This window comes from Primulina eburnea, unplaced genomic scaffold (genome assembly GCF_022965805.1).
Source record: "Primulina eburnea isolate SZY01 unplaced genomic scaffold, ASM2296580v1 ctg291_ERROPOS245047, whole genome shotgun sequence".
In the NCBI taxonomy this organism is placed as follows: Eukaryota; Viridiplantae; Streptophyta; class Magnoliopsida; order Lamiales; family Gesneriaceae; genus Primulina; species Primulina eburnea.
Window position 1 is genome coordinate 82,553 of NW_027331118.1, and position 22,109 is coordinate 104,661.

The window sequence follows — 22,109 nt, forward strand, 5'->3', positions numbered from 1 at the left end:
TATATTGGAAAATGCGATCCTACACTGGGGAATGATTAAGATTTAACCAATTTTACGTGGTTACATATAAAAAATTATATGTGATCAAATCTTAACAATTTCCCTAGCGGAGGTAGTACCCCATGCACTTTAGGGTTGATGGACCCGTTTGTATGTATTTATGTGTGTATATAATTTTAAGTGTGAGTTAATATTTAAAGTAACTTTTATCCAATTGATCCGATTTTGTGTATTTTTCAATACTCATGTGTTATTTTAGTTTTAATATGTATTTTATATTATTTAAAAATTCAATATTCTAAAATACATATTTATGACACAATTTTTTTTAAAATTTATATTTCAAATAATTATTTTATTTTAAAAATTTAAGAATTATTTTAAAATAAGTTAAATTATCATACAATTAATTTCAGGAATTTGTATATACCATAGGAAATGGATTAAGATTCAAACACACATGCGATATGAGTGCTTACAATTTTTAAGAAAATTATAAGTTCTTTTTTAGCTGAAAAATCTATCTTTTTTTCGAAATAATGCATGAATATCCTTTTCCTTCTATATTTTATTCAACCAAATATTACTACGAAACATTAAGAAAGAAAATTAGAGACACAAAAATCAGTTCATCCGAATTTTTAATTCCTTTTTTTTCAATAATTTTTTTTTTTTAAATTGTTATGAACTACGATAGAAGTTATCAAGTTACATCTCACCTGCCTCCACCTAGTTACGGGAAAAAAGTATATGTTATATTTAGTGTTTCAAATTATGTTATAATCAGCTTAAATAAGTTTCGTTTGCAAAATTATTTAAAAATGAATATTTTAAACATCATGAATGAAAAAAATAAAATGAATCACAAATAAAACATTAAATTTATTTATACTTTAATTAAAAAAATCATTAATATATTGTTTTAATCATTCATCGTGTTTATAATACAATGTCGATTTTTTTATTCGAATATCTTATCATAATTAATTGCAATTTATTCATGTATAATGTTTATTCGAATATCTTATCATAATTAATTGCATTTTATTCATGTATAATGTTTTGTACTTCCATTTTTAATAATTTATGTAAATAGAACTTATTTGAACAAAATAGTTACTAGTCTGACGCCACTCATTTATAAAGAATGACCGGGTCCTTGAAATTTATCTAACTTTAATATAGAACATTCAATTTTACCCGAAATGTTCCTCTTACCTGAAATGTTCTTTCAAGTGAAAAAAAAAATAGGGCTGTCAATTCGGGTAGCGGATCGAGTTGAGGAATATTACTATACTATTTAAAAATTGTTTAACTCGAACTCGAGCCAACCTTAAAACTCTTAACCCGAACCTGAACCCGATCAACCCATCAACCCGTATAACCTGATTTTGAATTTTTTAAAGAAAATTTTAAAAAAATAATATTTCAATTTGAACACATAATAACAAAAGCTCTCTCATATATATGATTTAAATTTGAAAATCTAAATTTAGAAAAATAAATTATATTTACTAAATCAAATAAACAGTTATTTAAAAAATAAAAAAAATGTTCAAAATAAATATTAAATTATGAAAAGTTATGATATAAATATACAATAAATATTTTTTCAGACATAAAATATATAAAAAATATAGGCAACATTTATTAATTATATTTTCGGGTCAACTTGACCCGAACCAACCCGATCATTTTTTTCAGGTCAGCAATCAGGTCTAACTCGATTTGACCCGAACCCGAAAATCCCAAACCCAAACCTTATTTTTTTCGGGTTGAACCGAGTCGAGATGGTGGGTCGTGTCGGATTTTGACACTCCTACAAAAAACTCAAGTCAATATATCACGATGACAAGTCAATTTTGTGAAATTATATTTTATTTAAGTTATCAATGAAAAATTATTAATTTTCTTATATCAAAATTATTACTTTTTATTGTAAATATGGACATAATCGATCTGTTTCACAAATAAAAATCTATGAAATAATTTCACAAAACAACGAATCTAATGTAATTTTTTGTTCTTATGAGGACGCCCTTACATGGGATAACTATTATTTGGCACCATTTTTTTTGTTTGACTAATTTATCTGTATGTATAAACAAAGCTTTTGAAAGTATTTAATTTGAGAATGTGCATGTATTGATAGATTTTAATTCGCTATGTATCAGTCTATATATCAACTTTTAAAAAATTTTCAGTGAATTTTATATAATCGTTATTATATAATTATCATATTTTAATAAAATAATATATTAAAACGCAAAAAAATTTAATTAAAAATACATGTCACGAAGCACTGATATATATATGTAAAAATGATATCTTGCTTGAACAGATTCAAATAGGATGAAGATGGAGACAATGATTTAACCAACTCCATCCACATTCTCTTGTTGCGTTGCCTGCATATACTTTGAACTTTGAAGGATCTTTCCAACTGAGACATGCGCGGTTAAGCCAAGCTTTCACTCTCATCTTTCCATTTGCCGCTCACTCCACCACCACTGGAAAATGCTCCGCTGCCACTTTCTCCTCCTCCTCCTAGTCCTGGCACCGCATTTTGTTATTTGTTTAAGACAAGAAGTTCTCTATCTCCATCAGGCAAAGCTCGGTTTCGACGACCCAGACGGGGTTCTCTCCAACTGGAATCCTAACGCCAGCTCGCCGTGCGAGTGGCATGGAATCGTCTGCGACTCGGCTACTGGCTCAGTCACCTCGATAGACCTCTCGAGCTGTAACATTTCCGGCCCATTCCCTTCCGTTGTCTGTCTTCTCGAGGATTTGAAATTTATTTCTTTGTATGACAACTTCGTTAACTCCACCATACCTGAAGATGGCCTCGCCGCGTGTCAGTCATTGGAGCACCTCGACTTGGCGCAGAACTATTTGACCGGCGCACTACCGGCGAAGATATCTGATCTGCCATTGTTAAAGTACCTGGATTTGTCTGGTAATAACTTTTCCGGAAATATCCCTGAAGGTTTCGGAAGGTTTCAGAAACTCGAGGTGCTTTCATTGGTTGAGAATCTGCTGGGAGGGACAATTCCGCCGATTCTTGGAAATGTTTCGACATTGAAGCAGTTGAATTTGTCCTACAACCCATTTTCCCCGGGTCGGATTCCACCAGAGCTCGGGAATTTGACAAGCTTGGAGGTTCTCTGGTTGACGGAGACAAACTTGATGGGCGAAATACCGGATTCACTTGGTCAACTCGGAAGACTCAAGGATTTGGATCTTGCGTATAATTTTCTAACCGGTTCAGTTCCCAGTTCGTTCACTGAATTGAAGAGTCTGGTACAGTTGGAGATTTATAACAACTCGCTCACCGGGAAACTTCCCAGTGTAGGGTGGTCAAACATGGTGTCTTTACGGCGGCTCGATGCCTCGATGAATGGGTTGACTGGGCCGATCCCTGTGGACTTGTGCGGGTTGCCACTCGAGTCACTTAACCTTTACCAGAACAGATTCCAGGGTGAACTACCGGATATCATTGCTAATTCTCCTAATCTGTACGAGTTAAGGCTTTTTCAGAATCAGTTGTATGGAAAATTACCTTCCAATCTTGGCAAAAGCTCGCCTCTGCGGTGGATTGATGTCTCGACCAACGGATTTTCCGGTCAGATCCCAGAAACTTTGTGTGCAAAGGGGGCTCTTGAAGAGGTATTGATGATCCAGAATTCTTTTTCCGGCCAAATCCCAGCTACACTAGCCCAATGCCGGAGCTTGTTGCGTGTAAGACTAGGCCACAACGACTTTTCCGGTGAGGTACCTGAGGGATTCTGGGGGCTCCCATATGTTTCATTGTTTGAGCTCGTAGGAAATTCATTTTCTGGTGGAATTGCAAAAACTATTGCAGGTGCATCTAATTTATCTCAGTTGATTTTGTCCAGTAATGATTTTTCGGGTGTTTTACCTGAAGAGATCGGTTTTTTGGGTAATTTATTGGAGTTTTCGGCTGCTGATAATAAATTTTCGGGCTCTTTACCGAGCAGCATCGTGAATCTTGGGCAACTAGTAAAGCTTGATCTCCATGACAATAAATTTAGTGGTAAAATCCCAGATGGTATCCAGTCTTGGAAGAAGATAAATGAGTTGAATCTGGCAGATAATGACTTTTCCGGGGTTATCCCGGAAGAAATAGGAGATTTAGCTGTTTTAAATTATCTTGATTTATCAGGCAATCAATTTTCAGGACGAATCCCCATTGCGCTACAGAACTTAAAACTTAATAGGCTAAATTTATCGGACAATCATCTCTTTGGTGATATTCCACCATTATATGCGAAGGAGATGTATAAAGACAGCTTTTTGGGAAATCCAGGACTGTGTGGAGACATTGATGGTTTGTGTAATGGGGGAACCGACGCCAAAAAATTGGGTAATTTATGGTTGTTAAGATCAATCTTTATCTTTGTCGGATTGGTTCTTACACTCGGTGTGATATGGTTCTACTTGAAATACAGAAAATTCAAGAATGCTAAAAGGTCCATGGATAGATCAAAATGGACTCTAATGTCTTTTCATAAGCTTGGATTCAACGACAGTGAGATATTAGATTCTCTGGACGAGGATAACGTGATTGGGAGTGGGTCGTCTGGCAAGGTTTACAAGGTGGTTCTGAGAAATGGTGAAGCTGTTGCAGTGAAGAAGCTGTGGCTGAGGTCGAAATCTGCAGATTCAAGTAGCGATGTGGAGAAGGGTGACTATCAAGATGATGGTTTTGATGCCGAGGTCGAGACATTGGGGAAGGTTAGACATAAGAATATTGTGAAATTGTGGTGTTGTTGCACCACAAAGGATTGCAAGCTTTTGGTTTATGAATACATGCCTAATGGTAGCCTAGGCGATTTACTTCATAGCTCAAAAAGTGGCTTGCTAGATTGGCCAATGAGGTTTAAGATTGCCATTGATGTGGCGGAGGGGCTATCATATTTGCATCATGATTGTGTTCCTCCGATTGTACATAGGGATGTGAAGTCCAATAACATACTGTTGGATGTGAATTATGGTGCTCGGGTTGCGGATTTTGGTGTTGCTAAAGTTGTTGGCGCCAATGAGAAGGGCACCACATCCATGTCGGTTATCGCTGGGTCGTGTGGTTATATTGCACCGGGTTAGTAATTTGTTAAAATATAAATATTATTGTTGGATGATCTCCTGGAGATTTTGAGAAACTAGTTTCTAACTTGGCACTAGAGCTAAAGGTCACATGTTCAAAATCTCTGGTTATATTTCATTAAATTGGTGTTGCAAAACCTCAGTTTTCTCGCATTTCCCACTCGCACACAGAAGCTTTTTAAGATTTAATATTATTCTTGAGCTGCCTTTTATGTATTCGTGTTTCTGGGAAAAGTGATTGTTGGCACTAACTAATAGTCTTTTCCAGTTAATTTACTCAATATATGTGAAGGTATAGGCTTGATTTTTGATTCTTGGAATTATGATTCTATCCTTAGGCTTGGAGACTGTATAATACTTAATGAACTTCCATTGTGCAGAATATGCTTACACACTTCGGGTGAATGAAAAGAGTGACATCTACAGTTTTGGTGTTGTTATTCTGGAATTGGTCACTGGGAAGCTCCCAATAGATCCCGCATTTGGCGAAAAAGATTTGGTGAAATGGGTTTGCACCACATTGGATCAAAAGGGCGGTGATCAAGTACTCGACCCAAAAATTGATTCTTGTTTTAAGGATGAAATATGCAGAGTCTTGAATATAGGCCTCCTATGTACCAGCCCTCTTCCTATTAATCGGCCATCTATGAGACGTGTCGTCAAAATGTTACAAGAGATAGGCGACATTAAAGTGCCTAAAAACCCCGGGAAAGAAGGGAAATTAACCCCTTATTACTATGAAGATGTCTCAGATCAAGGAAGTGTTGTCTGAAACAGATTTACAAGTTTTTACTTTGACCTTCCAGCAAGAAAGGAGTGGCTCGACTCTTTCGGTTCATAGGCGGCTGATATGTCAGCTTCTAACCATCCGACTTGAAGCTGGTTGCATGAGTGAAGCTGAGGTTAAAGTTTGAGAGATTAACCATGGAAGGTATGGTTTTTTAAGTTGTAAATTAATCCAACACCAAAGTCCTTCCACCAGTAAAGCCTGAAAGTAGTTTTGCATTATTACTTTCAGTCATGCTTCCCTCCTAAAATTTCGCTGTTTCTGGACTGATATTGCCTTGAATCTTATGAAATCTTCTAATTTCTGAGTGTTGTTCCAATGTTGAAGTAATGGTGTTGATGATTTGTTTGATTGTGGAGACTCCAGCAGTTTAAGAAAATATGGAGAACTCCTGTAAATTGGATGAGTGTGTGTGTGTGTGTGTGTGTGACTTTTTTGTTCCGACTTTGTGTGTTTCCTTTCAGATAATATAAATTTTGTCTCGGTTTAATCTAAACCGGAGGAGATCATCGTTGGATGGTTTGTATATGGATGAAATGATTTAAAAAATTTATAGATTTAAATATATTTTTGTTGTTTAAATAAGTTAAACAAAAGAAATTCAAAATCACCTCTTACTTATTTATACTACGATTATATTAATCCAGCTGAATTTGAATTCATTTTCATTGTTAAATAAGTTAAGTAGATGAAACTTAAATCCAATTCTTTATTTACATATATTATTATATATATCACGATGAATTTCAAATAACTCCATGTTATAAGGATTTAAAATTCATTGTAATTAGGATAATTGTAATGTAAATAAGTAGGAGGTGTATTCAAAAATTCGTGTGTAAGTTACCTAACCATGAAAAAAATTAAAATCCATGAATTTCAAATCATTTATCCAAACCCAACTTAGTGAAAACAAGTAGAAGATAAATTTGAGTTTATTCTATTTAACTTATGACAAAAACTTGTGTGAGACGATTTCACACGTAGTATTTTGTGAGACGATCTCAAATGATCTCTTATTTGAGTTATTCATGAAAAAATATTATTTTTTATGCTAAGAGTATTATTTTTATTGTGAATATCAGTAGGGTTGACCCGTCTCACAGATAAAGATTCGTGAGACTATCTAATAAGAGACCTACTCTTTAACTTATATTTATCAATGAGATTTTTGAGTCAAAATAGTTCGATTAGGTTCTGAAAAATTGATTAATTCCATATTAAATTCAAAAATAAAATAAAATTGATTACACGCATATGTAAAAGTTGGTCGGGAAACTCACAGGGATGCTGCAGCCTACCTAGCACATCGTGGTTGACATATATAGTATTATCTGCGAGCGGTTGCAAAGGCAGGCTACTTCCAAGAATGTCGAGATTATTATTGTGTAATCAAACCAAGAATTGTTAAATATCTTATATCGATTAAATTAAGTTTTTAGGAGTTATATATAAAGATTTGGACTATCCTGTCATTGAGCTAGATTTTGAGGTTGATTTAAGATCAACTCCCCTGCTATTCCAATTTATAAATTGTTATAAAGCTAGCTTAAGGAATAAGACTCTATTGAGTTTATAATAACGTTTTCCAATTTAAATAAGTTTTATGAACTTTGAGGTACGCTGTAACGATCAAAGTTGTCAAGTGTTTGATCAAATAAATACTCTGTGAACTCAATATTTCGATCTTAAACTGCCAACTAAGAACACACAAATTTACGTAGTTCGACTACTATAATAGCCTACATCCAGCTATCCTTTATTGAACTCAAACAAGGTTCACAGAGCTTTACAACTCGTATTCCTTGTATCAAATCACTTCCTTCCTTTTGCAAGCACCGGCATTTCCTTTTATATATAACCTGGTGCAACCAACTGTCCTTGTTTTGAATATTGAATGAAATGAGATATGAAGTTGTCTCATATTGGAAGTCAAACTAAGTCTTATCCTCTTTATTAATTATAAGTTTGAACTATGGGTTTAGGCTCTTAGGAGCACTAGAAGTTTATGAAAGAAGGAAGATGCTGATGGGTCTCGATGAAATACACTTGTGCGGCCGGCCTGCACGATGAGGTGAGGTCTCTTGATAGTATTAATTTTTTTGGACAAAATTTATTTGGAAGAAAATTTATTATTTTCGAAATAAAGATTACACTCATTCGAAAACTTTGTGTCCCTTGTGTTTGGACTGGACTGTGTTCGGACCAAACAATGTATCTCTTGGTCTATCACAGAAGTTTGTGTTACTTCTCGCAATTGGTGAATATGTTACAAATAATCCCTCCATCTACATTGCTCAAGACTTCATGTATTTGCAGCATTTCCCTTTTCGTTCATTTTATATTTGAAACTTCTGCATATTTTCGTTCGTTGTTATCAAGAGTTTGTAGTGCTGGATTCTCTCGATTTGAAGTCGTTGTATCTTAGAGACGATTGCAGTCAACGTAAAACACTGTTATACGTGCAATTTCGTCTTGTGGATAAATAATTCATTTTTGCCTCGACTTTACTGTTTTGTGTTGCTGCACATTGTTCCAGTGACATAGATCTAGATTATTCAGATATATAAAGCTATTTTCAGAGAAACTTTTTCAACAAAAACTTAATATTTTTTTAAAAAACTATTTGCATATGAACCATCTAAAAATTTTCAAATATTTTTCACTCAATAAAGAATGGTGAAATTTCTAATTTTATGGAGATAATTATCGTAATCGAATGATCGAACGACTTAATAATAAAAAAAATATTCCTGTTTTTTCCATGACAATCGTGTGATTTTTGCGTAGAAATTGTTGGATGTTTATAATAATGGATGTAGGTGATGGCTTGACGAATTACCTGACGTTGCGTAAATCAAATGACTAGTCAATAGAAATTATCGTGCTTACAATTTTGAAAAGTTCCAAGAAAGAAAGAAACAGTGATACTTTTGTTTTGTTTTACTTCATTCAATATTTGTGGGAAAAAATAGTGTGATTATTAGTATTTAAGAAAATCTCAATTCGATTTTTTACTTTATGTTCTCAAATTTGTCTTTAATAAAATATTTTTTTCAATTTGGTCCTTCAAGTTAAAAATTATTCAAAATAACTCTGTTTTGATTATTTTAAAAAATCTCAATAAAATGCTATGAAAACGGTATCAGTGCCTTATTATTATTATATAAATTGTTCAAATTTGGCTCTATTATTATTATTATTATTATTATTATTATTACTACTACTATTGTGTAACTTACTTACTTACTTGTCCAAGGAAATATTTCTCAAAATTATAGATCTGAATATATATTCGAGATTTATTATATTTACATTTTATTGCAACATTTTGGAAAATTTAAAATAAAGAGATCTAACCAAAGATAGATATTATGAGCAATTAGGAACAGATCAGAATACTAAGATAAAGTATGATTCAAAATACTAGATCCCTAGAAAGAGTCTTTGATTCTTCTAAAGTCTCGGGAGACCTTAAAGAAATCCAAAAGACGGTACAGAAATGTGACAACCAGCTCTACTCTATCCCATAAAAAAATTTGAAGAAGTTCTCGAAAAACAAGAAGAAATTATTGAAACATCGAAGAGTATTCAAACAAGAATCAAAACCTAAAACAACAAACTAGTTCTAGTCAAAAGAAAATGGGAGACAAAGAGCCGCTTAGGCGGTCATCCACCGCCTCGATTTTTATAAAGGCGGTATCAAAATCCATCTACGCAGCCGTCTAAATTAATATATAATTATTTAATTTTTTTTAAAAAAGATTGTTCGTCATATTTGCCAATCAATTTTATCAGATAAAGAGAAAAATATGTCAATGATTTTGAGTTAAAACCCGATATAGAGAAATTATTGGATAAATAAGCAAAAATAGATATTTAGCCAAATAAAAATAAAAATCACCTAGGCCCTAGGAGGTGTGTCGCCTACTGTCCACCGCCTACTGTTTTTATAACACTGCATATTACACCAAACTGGAAAAGCCAAAGTGGTGCAAAAAACCTTTAACTAATGAAGAAAAAATAAATCTTATCAAAATGTCTCAGGATATAAATAATATGATGACGACCATAAAAAGAATTCGTATCAATTATCTTTAAGACCTTGTAGAACTTTTTACAAATCACAAAGTCATATATCAAAAAAATAACACAACTAAAGGCGATGAATCCCTATTTACCCCTAGAAATATTTCCCAAGAACTACCAAGACACCAACACAGGATACCAACACAGGAGAAAACCACATTGACTTCCAAGTCGAGGGGAATCACACCCAGCGAGAACACGGTTAAGAAGAGATCAAATTTTTTTGCACCAAACACCGTATGATAAGATTGTTTTAGAAATAATACATCTTTACAGGGCTATGGTTAACCTTGATGTATTTGAATTCAAAAATATAGAAAATCTCATATATGGTTAAACATCGACTACGAAAATCGCAGCATAAACATTTGATCTCAATGACGAAGCATTCACTAAAATTTTAAAAATGATTTTATGGGATCAGCCTAAATCGCTCGGGTCATGACTTCGAAAAAAAACCAAATGAAGAAGCATTCACTAAAATTTTAAAAATGATTTTTATGGGATCAGTCAAAATCGCTCGGGTCATGACTTCGAAAAAAACCAAAGAATCATTCCTATCCGAATAATCTCTTAGTGAGATGGCCGAAATAATGTCCACCCTATTTAATGCACAATTTATAAAGGTGGATTATTTCAATAATCAAAATTCAGATAAGAAAAATAAATATATTCAACTCTTTATAGTCTTGAATTACATGAAATTTGTTTAATTGATGCATACATTATTTTATTCAATAAATGTAGAAAAAAATATGGGTCAAATAAAGCATAACAATTCAATATTTTTCCGCCAAAATTTCAAGTTCCTAGAGAGAAATGCTAATAATGAAATACATCTCTGGAAAGGTTTATTTCATCCTACCTTGTGAGGCACTGCCCCCATGAGGTGATCAAAGGCCCAGATTTAAACACACATACACCCCATGAAGTGATCAAAGGCCCAGATTTAATCACCATGTAAAATCAATGGCTGAGATCCTGTGAGGGCACTGCCCCCACAGGTAGCATCTACTCTACCCTCTGGAAATCCAAATACGTTGGCTAAAAAAGCCAATTTCCTTAAAGGAAAATTGACATAATGATATCATTTAGCATCAATACAAAAGAACTACAAAATATCAAGGGGTATTAACAAACATACTCCATTATGTTGTAGAGAAAATGTTCCTCCAACAATTATTGGAAGTAAATCACAAAAACAGAAGAATAAGAAGAGTTTTAGATCTTATCCTTATGCCATAAGAAGGAAAATTTAAAGAAGCATACGGAAAATAAGAACATAATGGTTTAGAAAAAATCTAGATCTTACAAATCTAGAAAAAAAATTAGACTACTACGAATTATGATTTATCCCAGACGTCAAACTCATATCGAAGTACGGGACGAACACCAAAAAGAAAAAACTTTTAGAAGAGCTCACACTAGATCTATTGAAAGTTTTAAAGATTGTAACAGCTAGAGATGTGGAGCATGATGTCACGTTTCGACCAACTATCTAGAAAATGATAGAAAAAGAATATGGTCCATCGAATTAACTGCGAATATTGAAAATATGGTGTATTATTGTCAAGATTTGTTTCATGTATACCGGTTTGAGCATATTCCCTGAGCCTTGACAATTCATCGAAAATTCAATGAAAAAAGGTTGATGATAGGTATCAGGTTTCTTATACTCTTTTAATACACATAATTCAAAAACATTTATTAGAAATGATTTTATCTAAATACCAAAAATATTTGAAAAACTTTCTCATGAATTTATCCAGAAAAAATTGATTTTCGCTACATATAGGAAACAAATATCTTGATCAAAGACATACTAATTTTACAAAGAAATCAGAATCTCAATATGGAACCAAAAAACCTATATTTTCTAGGAGATAGAATAATAAGTCATATGTAGGGAAAAATACATGCCCAGGAAACCCAACTGGCACCAAAAAGCTTTTTAATAATACAAAACTTAGATGTTCTAAATGATGGAGAGAAATCGAAATCATATTTGATATTACAAGATAAATAAATTAATTTTTCTGTAATACCATATACTATTTTGAAACACCGCATGATATGAACCTACTAAAAAATGATAAACATTGGGGGATTCGGAGGTTAATATCAAAGGAATTAATGGAAAAAAACCGACCAATTGGTTCTTGGATTAGAGTTTATCGAGAAACACAAACATTGTAAATGACTCGAGAAAGGATTGGAATTCGTGGAAAAATATCGGATGTGCAAAATTCAACAACCAAGAATCCATTCTTGGTATACATCTAAGTAAGAATGTTATGTGAACAATATAAAATAGAGTACTTTGTTGATTATATTGACTCATGAGCCGAAATTTGTATAGTCAAACATGTAATCTTTCCCAAAAAATTGGAGTAATAATTGCCTCAAATACAAATAGCTAGCTGGACTAGATTTCTCAAAAAGAATATTAATCTTATGCATAAAGATTAAGAAACTAGAAAGCTAATCAGATGTGTAGGAAAAACACTTTGATATAAGGTGAAAATACCATTGATTTATTTTCATAATATGAGAGCAGACATCTTGTTAGAAAACAATTTCCTACAAATTATTAACTCTTACACACAAAAAAATGACATTAAAAGATTATTGTTCATGATATCATGTGATCACAAGGTCATATTCCATAGACTAATGGAGACATTTTATATAAAATATTGAATCATTTTCGCAGCAAGCGTGATGTAAAATAGACAGTGAGGAGCTATCTGCAAAATCCCACATACACGGCTCGTCAACATTTTGGTCAAAATTTAATTTATTTTACAGAAATATGATGAACTAAAAAAATATTTGAAATTGAGATGTAAATAAAATTTAAAGTAGAGATAAAATAAGAATTCAGACTAAAATAGGTCAAATATCTAAAATATTAGGAACTATTTCGGGCCACTAAAAAAATACTGAATTAAGAATCACCTAAAATACTGAAGATCAAATTGGGAATTATTTCCATGCATAAGTTTCGTTAAATGGCCATTACAATTATTATAGTATATATTAAACTCCAGCAATTTATACGTGGCAAAAACTTGTGTGAGACGGTCTTACGGGTAGTATTTGTAAGACGGATCTCCTATTTGGGTCATGCATGAAAAAATATTATTTTTTATGTTAATAGTATTTCTTTTTATTGTGAATATGGGTAGGATTGACCAATCTCACAAACTAAGATCCGTGAGACGGTCTCACATGACATCATACCTTTATGGTACAAGTTGATGTTTTAAAATCTTGTCTGCCTACTTAATAATTTTATTCTTTATACCCATAAAGGTGACATGAAATGAACAAAATAGATAGGAATTTTGAGTAAATTCAAAAGATAAAAATTTGTGTGAGACGGTCTCAGGGGTTATATTTTGTGAGATGGATTTCTTGTTTGGATTATCAATGAAAAATTATTATTTTTTATGCTAAGATTATTACTTTTTATTGTGAATATCGACAGTGTTGATCCGTCTCACAGATAAAGATTCGTGAATATCACATTATTATTGCGATAAATATACAATATATCAAAATTATACACCAACACTTCGTAGAACATTAATGATATGGTTATATTTCATTAAATTAAAAAAAAATAGTGTACCACTAAAAATAATTTGTGAAATTCAAGAATATGTCTGTGACTTAGATCCAATCCCCATCAGAGTTTTGGATAATTGGGATCTGCCTCGACATCGATCTTTATTATATTTCAGAGTTATCGAGCAATCCAATCTAACTAAAACATTAAGAAATTGGTGAAGAAGAAATCATCAAACCGAATCTAAATCTGAATCCAAAATTCAGCTGATTATGTACAAAACCAAATCGAAGAGAGTTTGCATGATCTACATCAGATTTGTCTATAATTTGTGTTCCAAAATTCGAGACATTGATTGATTTGAACCCAGTAAGTCAGAGCCACAGAGCTCGAGCTTCTCTTAATCTGGGCACCAATTCGCCGGATATATGAGCACCCATCACATTCTCCAGTCCTCCGAACAGTTCTCCGCCCACAAAAACAGCCGGGAACTGCGGCCTCGTGGCGTTCCCCGATCCATCGACGCCGATGATCCTAGACAATTCGTTGACCACGTCGTCTTCGTAAGCCTCGTCAACGTCGAAAACCGTCGGGTTGACGCCATGGCCGTGAAGAAGGAGCTTGACCACGTGGCACATGCAGCAATCTTTTCTAGCGAACACCACCACCGCGTTCTCAGAAACAAGCCTACTGACACTGTCGACGTCATTGACTCCTGCAGGAGTAGTGGAGGAGCCTCCACGTCTCCCTCCTGAGGCGGTGCTGTCGGCGAACCAATCTTTGTATGGGAGGGCTTGCTGCATGGTGAGGGAAGGGGGAGGATATCGGAGGAGCTGTAGGGAAATTATATAGTACGAATTGGAAGGGAAGATGATGGGGGACTCTAACGTCAACGGCTGTGACGGAAGTTAGGACGTCACGGTTACTGTTGTGGGCCCACCACTATGTTGTCGGCTGTGGTGGCTCCACGCGGGTTCCATACAAGTGGCGACGTCTGTGACGCCTTTCTAATACTCGATTATTCGTCAGGCTTTTATTTATTTATTTATTTTTAATATTAATATTTTCAATAAATAAATATATAGAAAGAACTTTCCAAAAATGTTAAATACATTCGAAATTAACAATAAAAACATTATCCAAACTGAATCAGAAGCCCAGAATTTGGTTAGAAAATATTTTTTTATATAGAAGTAAATATTATATGTAATGGTCATATGAATTGAATCAATCTATATATATTGAAATATATTATTTTTGACAAAAAATAATTTTTTCATTCAAACCAGTATATGTTGCACGATATTTATTCATAAAATAAATAACAATCAATGATACTTTTGTAAAATCAACATATGTTACACAATATTTCTTCATAAAATAAATAAAAATCAATGATACTTTTGTAGCTAGTGAAAAATAATATTTTGGATATAAAAATTAACAATTTTCTTGATCAAGCAGAATCATAAATCTGTCGCACAAAGTTGACTCATTAGACGATCTCTGGAGTCTTTGTGTTTCCTAAAAAAAAAAGGACTCAGTCGTTGATCCTACCTCATTTTTCTTTCTCATGGAAGAAGAATTATCACGGATCTCACAATCGTTACTTTCTCTCAAATTTGAGAAAATTGAACACATTCGTTTAAGCTCGTAGTCGTCCTAAGGTAACGTTGTTTGGCGTTGATCCATAGCACACTCAAGATGTTTACACACATTGAGACGTGAGCAGAGACGGATCTACGCTAAGGCTATACTGGACTGTAGTCCAGCCCATTTTTTTTACTTAGCGACGGTTTTTTGAAAACAGTCGCTATTTTTGCGACGGTTTTAGTGAACCTGTCGCCGATGGGGATCGGCGACAGTTTTATCAAAAACCGTCGCAAATATTAGCGACGGTTATTGATAAAACCGTCGCTAAATTATTAAAAAATAAAAAAAAAGTGGATCGGCGGTTTTAATTAGCGACGGTTTATTCAATAGAACATCATTACCACTTTGATGTTTTTAATGCAGCAATAGATTTCATTTTGATGGAGTTAAATACTCGGTTCAATGAGTCATCGGTGAAACTTCTTTCTCTTAGTATAGCTTTAGATCCTAAAAATTCATTTGACTCATTTAACAGTGATGATATTTGCAAGCTTGCGAAGAAGTTTTATCCTGGAGATTTCACAGATCAAGAAATTGTTGTTTTGAAGTATGAATTGATACATTTATAAACTCGATGTGATGCAGAATTTAAAGGTTTCTACACTTGTTGAGTTGTGTCAGCAATTGACCGAGAGTGGACGATCAAGTGTTTATGTTATGTTGACTAGATTGATTCATCTTGTTTTGACATTATCTGTGTCTACTGCTACTATTGAACGGGCTTTTTCAGCAATGAAGCATGTGAAGACGGCAATTCGCAATAAAATGGAGGATGACTTTCTTGCCGATTGTTTGACACTCTATATTGAACGAGATTTAGCTAAACATATTGATGTAAATTCTATTATTGATGAATTTTATGTTTTAAAATCCCGTAAGGCACAACTTCGTTGAACGATATAATGTACTTTTTTTTTTTAATAATATATAACTTATCATATTGAGTTCAAGCCCACCCCAACTCTTATTCCTGGATCCGTCCCTGGACGTGAGCCATAAGCTTTCCAAATGTAAGCCACTCAAGTACACGTCTTATGGACGGATCCACAAATTAAAGTTCAGGTGGGGTGGCTTGAACTTAACATAATATATATAAATATATATTTATATATATATATATATATATATATATATATATATATATATATATATATATATATATATATATATATAAAAACCTATTGTTCTTAACATATTGGAATAAGAGAGTTGATTTTCAAAAGAAAAAGTTTAATCAATATCATTTCAAAATTTATATATTATTTAAATTAATATGTTACATGTGTAATATAAGACAAGTTTCACTTTGATTCAAAATTTACATTTAAAACTATTTTTAATATATTTTAAAAGTACTTTCAAAATTAAATTCTATTAAATAAAAGAATTGATAAAATAAATCTATCACTTCTATGAGTTATTTGCACCAAACCCCTTTGAAATATCGAAAATCTACATTTATTCACTGTAAAAGTTAAATAGGTATTTTAGATATTAACTTTTATGAGTTATTTGCACCGTGATATCTTTTAAAAAAATTAGATTGTACTTAAATCTCTATATATATTTACAAAAAAAAATTAGAATTGGCTCGACTCTCTATAACTCTTTGTAAAAAAAAAAAATTAGACTGAGCTACAATCTAAGATGGATCAAGCATAAGTCCGTCTGAGTGTACATGAGTCTTGAGTTCTATTCAAATTCAATAAAATAATATATAAAATATTATAAAAATCAATTTAAAATCTAGATTATTTGATTAAATTTATATATTTCATCAACTCGAACGTTGTCCTCCCTTTAAATGCATTAACCTAACTTTAGCTGTTGCAGTCACGTCAAAATTAACAGCACGCGCAGCTAAATGATCTAGTGGGCGGTGTAGAGGTTGTTATCAAATTTTATAGCCATTGATTTTATTTAGTTTTTGAAGGATAATTCCAGCCATTATCCGGAAAATTAGGGGAGGCCCAAGAGGTCTCTACCTCAAGCCCACACATCTAATGGGCTGCAAAAATAAAAAATTATATATTAATTTTGATTTTTCTTAAAAATAATTCTAAAATTTTATATTCTATCTAATTCAATTATCTAAGAAATCTAATGGTAAAAAAAATTTTGGGCACCTTCCAAATCATAAAATATATAAAAAGTAAAAAAAAATATGTTGAAAAAGATGATACAATATAATAGTTAAATGATGACAATGCGACACAGTCGGGACCCAGTGAATTTTCAATTTTTTTTTCTTTTTTCACTCATAATATTTTGAATTTCATTTTTATTAATGAATCTTGATCTAAAATAATCGAAGAAGTCATTAAAAATGTGTAAAAATGTTTCTATAATGTACTAAATTTTGATAAGATAGAATATAGTAATGTAGATTATAAAATAGAGTAAATATTAATTAACTAATAGTTAAAATAGCCAAGACTATAGGCCCAAACCTTGTATGAATTAGCTATTTCAGGCCCATGATTTTATTCTAACTGAAGCCCATTGGGCTATTCACTCAGCCTTTTCTAAACATAAAATGGTTATTCGAATATTTTTTTGGGGATTTAGGGCTAAATAATTAAGCTAATTATAAACAATATAATTTTACTTATGGGAATTGGGCTGAAATCATATTGGATCAAATTGAATAATAATAATAAGTATCTATGTGGAAGCATTAATATTTGGTTCTCAACAAATCTTGTTCCATATTTTAGATTTCAGAATCCAAACTTTTAAAAAACACAATCATGATCACCTTAGGTAGCATACTCTCATCTTTCTACAAATTAAATCTTTTTTACAACTTTCAACATTTTGTTATAATTTAATATATACTTTTTAAAATGATATTATTTTTATAAAAAAACCCAAAACTTTTGTTGTATTTATTGTATGGAGTGTAACACCTTGTTCTCAACTACAACTAGTCATGTCAATACTGAAATAAACAAAAACCCTTGAAATATTTGATCGGAGGATAATCTTCAACAGTTATAATCTATATAAGGAACATGGTTTATTTCATCTTACTTACGTGGGCATTGTCTCCATGATAGGATGGATGGTCAAGATTTACCCATGCATATATAAGACCCACTTTTTTTTTGAAATTGTATATGTTAGGGGTGTTCAAACTTCGGATAAAACCGAAAAAACCGAAAATCCAAACTGAAAAAACCGAACACTAAACCGAACCGAAAACCGAATTTTATAATTCGGATATAAATGTTAAAACCGAAATTAATTTGGTTCGATTTCGGATTATAAATGTCAAAACCGAACCGACCGAAAAAACCGAAATTTAATTAAATTAATAATGTCATTTTTATTTTATATTATTTAATGAGATTATATTAGTGAATGAAGAATTATTTTGAATAATACTTAGTTGATTATTATTTACGTAATTCATTTGTACTTTATATTTAAATATTTTACCGAGAAATCATTTAAAAAGATAACATATTATATTTTATAATATATTTATATTGTTAATTTGAATAATTGTATCAAGACCGAAATAACCGAACCATTTCGGTAGAAAACCGAACTGAACCAAAGAAAAATGGTTCGGATATCGGATTATATCACTAGTACAAAAATCGGATTTTACTTCGCCAGGCGTTACTTCGGCAATAATAAATTACGAAGTAATACATTACCAATAACTTCAGTAATAACACAAGCGAAGTAAAATAATATATTTTACTTTGGATGTTTAAAAGCACGGGCTTCACTGTATTTTTTTTATATTTTCCTTCGGTATATCAATTTTGATGAAGTAAAAAATAATGAAAACATTTGATACCGAAGTAAAAAGATGAACCGATAAGTTTAATTAATTAATATCGAATTTTAGCGACGGTTGAATAAAAACTCGTCGCTAAATTATAAATCGGCGACGGTTTAGTTTACACCGTCGCTAAAGTTAGCGACGGCTAAAGAAAAACCGTCGCATGTTTTAAACTAGCGACTGTTTTCGTAAAACCGTTGCTATATTTAGCCACGGTTTAAATTACACCGTCGCTAAAATTAGCGACAGGAAAGAGTAAACCGTCGCCGATGTTAAATTTTGCGACGGTTAATATCAAACCGTCGCACTTTTCAAAAAATTCACTCCCACTCATACTTCCCTCCATTTTCTTCCACCACTCTCTATAAATACACGCAAATTCTCTCCCATTTCTTCAACTTCACTTCACAACAATTAAATTTTTTCTTACTTACACGATTTTTTAACTTCACAACACGTAAAACTTTTATTTCTTACACAATTTTACCACTTCACAATACTTAAAATTTTTATCTCTTACACGATTGTACCAATTCATAACACCGATTTATTAAATTATTAATTTTTTTTATTTTACCTAACATATTAGCGACGGAATTCATGTTAAAAACCGTCGCTATATAGCGACGGTTGATTTATGAATACCGTCGCTATATAGCGACGGTTTTTAACATGAATTTCGTCGCTAAATTGAGAGACGACTATTTATAAACCGTCGCTATTTTTAACAAACCGTAAGACTTCAGTAATTTCAATCATACAACTTCGGTTATTATATGAAGTAAAAAGTACATCTATTACTTCACGTCCATATACTTCGGCAATTAACTACCTTATTACTTCATATAATACGCGAAGTAAAAAGCGATTTTTCACATAGTGTATATTTGTAAAACCGAAAACCGAACGAACCGAACCGACGATGAACACCCCTAGTATATGTGACAAGATCTTACCCGTTGAAATGAAATGAGGGTAGTGCCCAAATAGGTAAATTCTCATCTACCAAGGAACGGTTTATTTTATCCTACCCATGTGGACATTGCTCCCATGATAGGATGAATGGTCAAGATTTGTCCATGCATTTATAAGATCCAAAAAGATATATATGCTCAATAATAAAAAAAAATTGTTTTAGGTCGAGCTTATTTGACGGTCAAGATTTGTCCATGCATATATAAGATCACCACCTCGCTTCTTCCACCCTTGGAACCTCTACGTTGAGTACACCGTGAACGTCGATCCATGGTACATTCTTTGTGTGAGGATGATGCTTAAACTTCATACATAGCAGCAATTTTCATTTGGGTGAGGTCAATAATGATTTTCTTTCACTCTCGTTGTATAAAAAAAATTATATACTAACGGATCGGACATGAAGAATATATATTGAAAAGAATATTTTATTCCTTTTATATTTTTTGCTAAATTGATATTATTAGTTTAAGATTTTGCGTTTTTAGATTAAAAGATCTAGCTTGATTTATTTCTAGATGATAATTCTTAATTGATTTCAATATGGTATTTATCTTTAAAATATTTTATCCTAGTTTAAAAGAGTTTTATGTATATTAAACTCTTGTTTCCATGTTTGTATGATTGATTTTATGGCCGGAAGATAATGTGGCCAAGATATGGTTGCATAAATATGGAATATTGAGAGAAGGATTTTGTGATTTTGGAGAATAAACGTTGAGAAGAGAGCTGCTGGAGTTTTCTAATCATGCACAAGTTAAGTATTGGAGATTTTCATGTGAAGACTTTGTGTGATTGATTCACAAAAGTTTCGTGTTGCTGACTGGTGTTGAAAACACTCAAAGAACAACACTGACGCATAGTGTTGATCGAAGAGTCGTCGTTTCGGTTGGTGTTAAACAATACACGTTTGATTTAGGCATGCATCTAGTATTTAGTTTGACTTTCTGATGCAATTAAATTCCTTGGTGTGTCAAGAATTTGGTTTCGTTGGTCTCACTAGTATTGTTTTGGTGTGAACAATTTACATAATTTTCTAGTGAATTTTTGTCATGAGGCATTGTACAAGTACGAATACTCGTGCAAAATTTAAATCTGGTGTTTATTTATTAAAAATTTTACGTGTGTTAAATAAATAATTTTCGCTGCATGTTGTGTTCTCATGTTGATAACACCAGAGCACAACACTAACATCTAATAAACACGTTATAATTTATTTCTTGTACGTTTATGATCAGCAGCCCTTTCAGATATAAATAACGGTGACATGCATGAGAACTGAGTTCAACTAACCTTATCAATGCAATGTTATTTAAAAAACATTTAAAATTTATCCATAAAATAAGATCATCAGTTTTGTCTTTATAATGTTTATTTATGATTTTACTGTTATAATATATAAAAGTTCCACCACCTAATTAATTCAACCAATTAAATTTACATGTGGGTTAAAAAAATGTACTCAGAGAATATTAGCTTGTCGTTATACATGAAAATATGAGGTTGATCTCCAATGATTAATAGAAAATCAAGTGTCTAGATCTATTGCTTAAAACGAATAAGTCTAAATGTAAAACAGGGACATTCAACCTTATCTAATATATATTGATTAATGTTTGGATTTTACGATTCAGGTCAATATAATTTGACATTCAAAATTTTGCCAGTCTTTATAAAAACAATTCAATTTTTAGCACAAACAAATACTTGTTTGATCATATGGATAAGGTACAGTCAAATATTTGTCTTTTTACCATGAGTTTTAGTTAGTGATAATGATATAGCTCGAATATTTTAAACTGTACGTTATACAATTCAAGTGTTATTTGTCTCAGATGCGGTATCTTGAGATATAAATATGAAAATATAGAATAAAATTGGAAATCGAGATTTATGTGAAAAAAATTTAAAAATTATTAGGATAAAAATCACGTGTAAGATGAAAAAAATTCGATTACGATATTTTATTTTATGAAAAAAACATCCCACCAACCCATGCAAGTTGTGACTATTAAAAACAATTAGGTAAAAATTTCCAAGTTCCGAAACGAGGAGACGAATCCAATATTTTCAAGTAAATTCATAAATCGAAATTTTTCGGATGATTTATTGTT

The 22,109-nt window shown here is 32.1% G+C and overlaps 2 protein-coding genes across 2 annotated transcripts; one reads left to right on the forward strand and one right to left on the reverse strand.

Annotated features, from left to right (window-relative positions):
- Window positions 1-2,331: 2,331 nt before the first annotated feature.
- On the forward strand, window positions 2,332-6,215 carry LOC140820904 (receptor-like protein kinase HSL1). The gene is made up of 2 exons (XM_073181278.1): window positions 2,332-5,119; window positions 5,505-6,215. Exons 1-2 carry the CDS (start codon window positions 2,518-2,520, stop codon window positions 5,894-5,896), a joined length of 2,994 nt encoding a protein of 997 aa, XP_073037379.1. The 5' UTR covers window positions 2,332-2,517; the 3' UTR covers window positions 5,897-6,215.
- Window positions 6,216-13,945: 7,730 nt separating this feature from the next.
- Window positions 13,946-14,374, reverse strand: LOC140820901 (glutaredoxin-C9-like). The gene has a single exon (XM_073181275.1). The coding sequence runs from the start codon at window positions 14,372-14,374 to the stop codon at window positions 13,946-13,948; it is 429 nt and encodes a 142-aa protein (XP_073037376.1).
- Between the last annotated feature and the right edge of the window lie 7,735 nt (window positions 14,375-22,109).